The 6,978-nt window shown below is 63.6% G+C and overlaps 1 protein-coding gene across 1 annotated transcript in view; it reads left to right on the forward strand.

The window, feature by feature from the left end:
• The first annotated feature begins 3,622 nt into the window (after window positions 1–3,622).
• Window positions 3,623–6,978, forward strand: part of GCGR (glucagon receptor) — a 4,175-nt gene continuing 819 nt past the window's right edge. The window contains exons 1-12 of the mRNA XM_024760943.1: window positions 3,623–3,769; window positions 3,865–3,967; window positions 4,718–4,825; window positions 4,907–5,028; window positions 5,114–5,220; window positions 5,294–5,450; window positions 5,538–5,697; window positions 5,770–5,830; window positions 6,112–6,181; window positions 6,495–6,583; window positions 6,720–6,858; window positions 6,937–6,976. Of these exons, the coding sequence (XP_024616711.1) occupies window positions 3,710–3,769; window positions 3,865–3,967; window positions 4,718–4,825; window positions 4,907–5,028; window positions 5,114–5,220; window positions 5,294–5,450; window positions 5,538–5,697; window positions 5,770–5,830; window positions 6,112–6,181; window positions 6,495–6,583; window positions 6,720–6,858; window positions 6,937–6,976 (1,216 nt within the window). The 5' untranslated portion in view covers window positions 3,623–3,709. The remainder of the gene's footprint in view (window positions 3,770–3,864; window positions 3,968–4,717; window positions 4,826–4,906; window positions 5,029–5,113; window positions 5,221–5,293; window positions 5,451–5,537; window positions 5,698–5,769; window positions 5,831–6,111; window positions 6,182–6,494; window positions 6,584–6,719; window positions 6,859–6,936; window positions 6,977–6,978) is intronic.

Raw genomic sequence — 6,978 nt, forward strand, 5'->3', positions numbered from 1 at the left:
CGCGGAGCCTACACTTGTCACTTTGATCCGCAGGGAGGGCAGGTCACTGCCCTCCCTGCTCCTTCGTCTCCGGCGGCCCCCACTCACACTTCTGGGCCGCAGGATTTCTGCCCCCACCAGAAACGGACTGACTCCTGAGGTCTGGGAGCCCGCATCCTCCGAGGACCTGTCCGGGCTGTTTTTGGCCCTTCTGTGCTGGGGGATGAGGGTTGGTGGGGGAGTAGCACCCTGGCCCACATCCAGGCCCGCCCTGCCCCCGCAGAGTGGGAGGAGGACGCAGGAATCAGGCTTTGTCAACAACCTGTGGCCCCTGATCCCGCCCTGGGGCCATGACCTTCCGCTACTTGCTCTGGTTTCACAAACACCCCCCACCCCCATACCCATCAGAGGCTGGCAGGCCACAACCACACCTATTCAGATCCTGGGAGGAGCTGGGGTGACCAGCGCCCCACTCTCCTCCATGGAGATCCACCCATCCTGGGGGCCCCTCCCCCAGCTGCAGGTCTGGGAGTCCTGGGGCATCCCCAGGGGAAACTGGAGAAAACAACTGAGCTTTGAGCACCCAGGAGTGGTGTGTTCTGCCAGGCAGGGAGGCAGAACACCAGCCAGCCAGCCCGTGGTGGAGAGAGGGGGCTGGGAAAGAGAGGAGGGGGTGGGCTGGGGCCGGGGGAAAGCTGGCCCTCCTTCCCACTCCGCCAAGAGTCTCTGAGCTATCTGGGCTGGGCAGGTGCAGTCCAGGGCCAGAGAGGGAGCGAAGCCTCCAGGTCCATGAAGGGAGAAGGCTTGGTCCCTGGCCCGTAGTCCCCCGCCTCCCCCGGCTCCCGGGCCGTGCCGGGGAGGGTAATAAGGTGGAAAACGGCAGCGCTGACGCCAAGGCCAGTGGGAGGCTTGGAGCGGCACCTCCGCACCCCAGCCTCAGCCCTCACACATTCAACAGCTATTTATCCCTGGGGCTGGCAGGCTGCCTCTGGGGTTGCAGTGTCCCCCACGGAAGGGAGGGGGCCTGCACGTGATAATCTGTCCTTCCCTTCAAGTGGCACATCTCATTGTCCTCCATGGTGTTGAGGAGGCAGGGACTTTTCCAGTAGGGAAACCGAGGCTCTGAGAAGTTGAATTATTTACCCTTGGTCCCAGGACCAGAACTGGGCCTTGCAACGTCCCCCGCTCCTGTGGCGGCAGCCTCACACCTGGGTGCTCAGGGCAGGGACCTTAGAACCTCAGCCTTGCACAGCTGCAAGTCGTTCCACAGCCCCACGCTCTGCCCAGTCCTCATTCAGAGAAGTGTCTAGATGTCTTGCCCGTACTCCCCTGACAGGCATGGGAGCCTCATCCACTTCTGCCCCTTGTGTTTCTGTCAGAGACTTAGTGAGAGGTTCACCCTCTGCCTCTTGTATTGCTTGGGGGGTGCTGAGGCCCTGATCCCTAGGGACGTGGGGCCACCGGTGCTCTGAGCTGGGGTACCAGCTTGTGATCTGTAGGTGCTGAACTGTGTGGGGTGAATCTTCAAGGATTCCCAACCCCACATACCAGACCAGGGATGGGAGCAGGGGTTATGGAAAGGCCTCCCTACTCCTCTGCTCTGGCTGCCATTGGAGGGGCAGTGAAGGAGGGGCCCCAGGGCAGCCCATCCCTCTCTCCCCTCTACCCCGGGGCTCAGCTTCTCTCTGTGGTTCCCAGACTAACTGACCCCTAGCTGGAAGGCAGGCTGCTTGGGTGTGGCCCCGCCTACCTTGGGTTCTCCTACCAGCCCTAGGAGGTGAGCAAGGTGAACTCCCACTTTTCAGATGGGAAAGTTGAGGCACAGCCTGGCCACCACACCCCAGCTGGACTCTGAGGGGCTGACACTTTGCCTTGGAGCTCCTCACTGGACTATCCCCACAGCTTCATCCTCCCTTCACCACCGGCTGCAGGGCCCCTGGGCAGGGGGCAGTATCCTTCCTCCCCATGTTCCCTGCCTGCATCTCCACTGTCTACTCCACCCCAGCCATCCCTTGTCACTCTCCCCTTGCCCTGCCCCCAGAGCCTCTAGCCATCCAGGCTGCCCTTGTCTCCCTGAGCCTTCCCAGCCACCTCCCCTCCTCCAGCAGCTGGTCACAGTGGTCCTCACCCACCTGGCTCCGTGGCCTCGGTGGGCAAGGGCAGGGCAGAAGACCGGGCTGTTTGATAAGAATCAGGAGATAAGGCCCCTCGGGCTGGGGGCACCTGAACTGCCCCTTGTCCTCCACCCGCCTGGGGGCTACTCCCCTGAGAAGGCCCGCCGCTCTGGCTCCTCCACCTGGACCAGGGCCTGGGGACCAGCCACTACTGGGCCCTGCCTCACCAGGCCTGACCTGCGCTGTGGCCCAAGGGCCAGGGTGAGGAGCCCCACAGCAGGCTATGGTCCAGGTGCCCACCCCATGCGGTGGCATCTCAGGGTCCCGTTAGGGGTGAGGAGTGGATCACAGAGGAGCCCACGTGAGTTGGCCCCATGAGGGCCCATCTGGACTCTGATGGGAGGAGGCTGAGATCCAGGGTTGTCCAGCAACCCTCCACCTTCAGTCACAGCCTGCATCCCTCCTCCCCACCTTCTCCCTGGCTTCTCCCAAGCACTGCCTTCCAGCCAGCCAGTTTCGTCCATCTGTCCCTCCATCGGTCCATCACATGCTCACTCTGTGGCAGGATGCCATCCACAGCCCTAAGGGGGCTTGCATGAGTAGTTCCTAGGGGCCCCACCCCTAGGCCCCAAAGGAAGCCCCTTCCTACTGCCCTTGTGGGATTCAGTGGATCAGAAGACGGACTCTGGAAGCAGTGACACGATGACTTACGGGGCTGCTGATGCCCCCAGTGCAGGCTCCGGACAGGACCAGGCACCTCAGGTCCCCCCTGCAGGCACCACGAGGGTAGGGGTCCTGTGTCTGAGCCCCCGGCAGCTGGCAGCGCTCATCTCAAAGGAATGCGCTGCAGCTGCCTGTGTGCTATGGCCCATGGGACCCAGGAAGCCCGGCCGGAGTCCTGGGCATGGCCCAAGGGAGCACCTAGACACCCCAGTCCTGGGCCAGGGGGCATGGGTGTGACAGGGACCACCCTAAGCATATGCTTGGCACTCCTGGCCCCTGCCAAGTCTGGGAGCTGGCCCAGGGTCACCTTGATAACCATGCCCCTGGGGACCAAGTGATGGATGGTCCTGGTACCCTGACCCAGCCTGCCATGCTGACTTTCCCAGGAGCTAAGAATAGGTGGGAAAAATAGCGAGAGCCGAAGGGAGGAGTTGGGCAGCTAGGGAGGCTGCTCCCTCCTCTGACATCTTTGGGACCAGGCAGGACTGGGGCCGCTTAACCAACATGTAGGAGAGGGGCTCTGGGACTGTCAGAGCCGCCACACAGACAGCCACGGTCTGTGAGATGGAGCAGCCCCCAGGACCCTGGGCAGAACCCCCAGGTGCAGGGCCAGACCCCCAACCTGCCACTGGCAGAGTGACCATTTCTGGCATCCCCTCCCTCCCAGCTCCCACTTCATTAGTAGGATTCAGAGACTCAGAGGGATGGTTTTAGGGGAGCAGGACACCCTGCTGATCACAACGGAGACCAGCTGGGCCTCTTCACTCCTGGGTGTCCCTGCACAGACCCTGCTGCTCTGATACCCAGCAGCCCCCAGGGGACAGTGCGCCTACGAGGACCTCTGCCCCAGCTGTGCAACCCCAGCCAGATGTGGGGGGCAGCTGCCCAGAGGCATGCCCCCCATCCTGCCACGCTGCCCCCACCTCCTCCTGCTTCTGCTGCTGGCCTGCCAGGTGAGCGCTGCTGCCAGTCCCCCTGTCCCACCAGCCTGCCTGCCCCTCATGCTGACGCCAGTCTGTCCCCTCTGTCCATCCATCTGTACCCCCAGCCGCAGGCCCCCTCCGCTCAGGTGATGGACTTCCTGTTTGAGAAGTGGAAGCTCTATGGCGACCAGTGTCTCCACAACCTGAGCCTGCTGCCCCCCCCAACTGGTGAGCCCCGCCTTCGGCCCGAGTGCAGTCCCCCCAACCCCCACCCACCATTTACAGGTGAGGAAATTGAGCCATAGAGAAGCTGGTGACTAGCCCAGGGCCACAGACCAGGACATTTAAGAAATGGTAGAACTGCCCCAGAACTGGGGTGTTTCGTGCCCCTCCCCTGCTGCTGGGCACCCCTCAGGCCTGCGGCCTGGACACCGTCTTTCCTCCCATGGAGCAAAGCCTCGTGGCCCAGGAGGCAGACAGTGTGTGGGGGAGGTGGACCGAGAGGGGCAGGCAGAGGGCACCAGGGCTGGTGAAGGGGAAGGAGATGGGCCATTATCTGGAGTGCTCAGGCAGACTGAGGTACAGCGTTCTGGGCAAGTTCTGAAGACCACTCAGGTGCAAAGAGAGACACTGGGGCGGGAGGAGCTGCCTGGGAGGCCGAGCCATTGTTTGGGGGAGGGAGGGGGCCGGTGCTGGGCCAAGAAGGATGCCAACAGAATTGGGGTTCAGCCTCCAGAGGTGGAAGTGCTGCTAGAAGGGCACTAGGAAGAGGGAAGACCCTGGGTGGAGATGCGGAGTATCTGAGGGGAGGTGGCTGGGCAGAGCTGGAGCTCAGGATCAGGCTGGACAGAGGCATCCAGGGCAGGCAGGATGGTCAGGGAGATCTGGGAGGCTGCCTCCTGGGGCGCAGAGAGCATACAACAGGGGGCTGTGCAGGCCAGGCCCTGCTGAGGAGCAACCCTGTCCCCGCCTCTGCAGAGCTGGTCTGTAATAGAACCTTTGACAAATATTCCTGCTGGCCGGACACCCCTCCCAACACCACAGCCAACATCTCCTGCCCCTGGTACCTGCCCTGGCACCACAAAGGTAACCACAGCAGGGATGTGGGGGGTTGGCAGAGGGGGCTCAGCCCAGGGGCGGGGAGCTGACCAGAGCCTGCCCCCGCAGTGCAGCACCGCCTCGTCTTCAAGAGGTGTGGGCCTGATGGGCAGTGGGTACGTGGGCCGCAGGGGCAGCCATGGCGAAATGCTTCCCAGTGCCAGATGGACGACAAAGAGCTTGAGGTCCAGGTCAGCCCGTGGCAGGTGCAGTGGGGGCTTGTGGGGAGGGGCAAGATGGCCCTCTCCAGCCCTGACTGGCCACTGCGATTTTCAGAAGGAGGTGGCCAAGATGTACAGCAGCTTCCAGGTGATGTACACTGTGGGCTACTCCCTGTCCCTGGGGGCCCTGCTCCTGGCCCTGGCCATCCTGCTGGGCCTCAGGTATGCCCACCGCCCTGCTCATGGGGGGCCCCAGCGGGCAGGGTGGGCGGGGACTGACTCGCTGTCCCCACAGCAAGCTGCACTGCACCCGAAACTACATCCACGTGAACCTGTTTGCGTCCTTCGTGCTCAAGGCCAGCTCTGTGCTGGTCATCGACACACTGCTTAAGACCCGCTACAGCCAGAGGATTGGGGACGACTTCAGCGTGAGCGTCTGGCTGAGTGACGGGGTGAGCTCCCAGATCCGGCTTCTTGGCCTCCGGGCCCTGGGCGGCAGGCAGCTGGGAGGCCCGCACTCATGCTGCCCCTGCGGCCAGGCAGTGGCCGGCTGCCGGGTGGCTGCGGTGTTCATGCAGTACGGCGTCGTGGCCAACTACTGCTGGCTGCTGGTGGAGGGCGTGTACTTGCACAGCCTGCTGAGCTTCGCCACCATCCCTGAAAGGAGCTGCTTCCCCCTCTACCTGGGCATCGGCTGGGGTGAGTGGGCCGGTGCGCAGGGGGCCGGCGGGCTGGCCAGGGCCACGGGACCACAGCTGTTCTCCCCCACAGGTGCCCCCATGCTGTTCGTCACCCCCTGGGTGGTGGTCAAGTGTCTGTTTGAGAACATCCAGTGAGTATCTGACTGGCGGGCCAGCAGGGGGATTCGCCTCTCCTGGCTGGGAGGTGCTGGGCTGGCCCCGTGGGGAATGGCCATGTGGCTCAGAGTGTGGGAGTGGCTCAGGGGTCTCCGGCCAGAGGCAGTGGGGGTCACTAAGCAAACCTGGTTACCCGGGGGTGGAGGTCATTGGTAATTATCTCCCTTCTTTTCCTGAGGCACTAATTAGATCCCAAGGAATCAGGGGGCGGGGGGGCTACGAGGCTGCCAGGACACGAGCAGGCCCCACCCTGCAGGTGCTGGACCAGCAATGACAACATGGGCTTCTGGTGGATCCTGCGCTTCCCTGTCTTCCTGGCCATCCTGGTGAGGAATGAGGCACCTGCTGGCACTGCAGGGAGGGCCAGGACTTGGCCCCCCAGCCCCTTCCTTCCTCATCGGCCTGCAGCAGCCTGAGGAGACAGACAGCATCCTGCCTGGGTGGACAGGGAGGGAGGCCTGGCACTCACCCAGGACACTGGCTGGCGCCCTGGGCCTTGGGCCAGGCTGTCCATCCTTGACTGGGTGCCCACAGCCCCAGGGCCCCAGGAGCCAGGGTCTGTCTGGCTGCCAGGCCCACCTCCAGGAGGGACAGATGGGGGCCAAGAGCTGCCCTGAGCTGTGTCCCCCACACACACAGATCAACTTCTTCATCTTCGTCCGCATCCTTCACCTCCTGGCGGCCAAGCTGCAAGCCCACCAGATGCGCTATACTGACTACAAATTCCGGTGGGTGTGGGCGTTGGGAGTGGGAGGGCGCCAGGAGGCTTGCGGAACCCCGGGGGCCAGAGGGAGTGTAGGTGGGGGTGGGGGCACCAGAGCCCCAGGGGGTGCTGGGCTGGTGGCTCAGTCTCTGCCCCCGCAGGCTGGCCAAGTCCACGCTGACCCTCATCCCCCTGTTGGGGGTCCACGAGGTGGTGTTTGCCTTTGTGACCGACGAGCATGCCCAGGGCACCCTGCGCTCCGCCAAGCTCTTCTTCGACCTCTTCCTCAGCTCCTTCCAGGTGCCTGCCCGCCCCTTAACCAACCGCCCAACCCCCAGGCCAGCCTGGGTGCAGCCCTGACCTCCCCCATCTCTCCAGGGCCTGCTGGTGGCTGTTCTCTACTGTTTCCTCAACAAGGAG

This window comes from Neophocaena asiaeorientalis, unplaced genomic scaffold (assembly GCF_003031525.2).
Source record: "Neophocaena asiaeorientalis asiaeorientalis breed wild unplaced genomic scaffold, Neophocaena_asiaeorientalis_V1.1 scaffold30, whole genome shotgun sequence".
Lineage (NCBI taxonomy): Eukaryota > Metazoa > Chordata > Mammalia > Artiodactyla > Phocoenidae > Neophocaena > Neophocaena asiaeorientalis.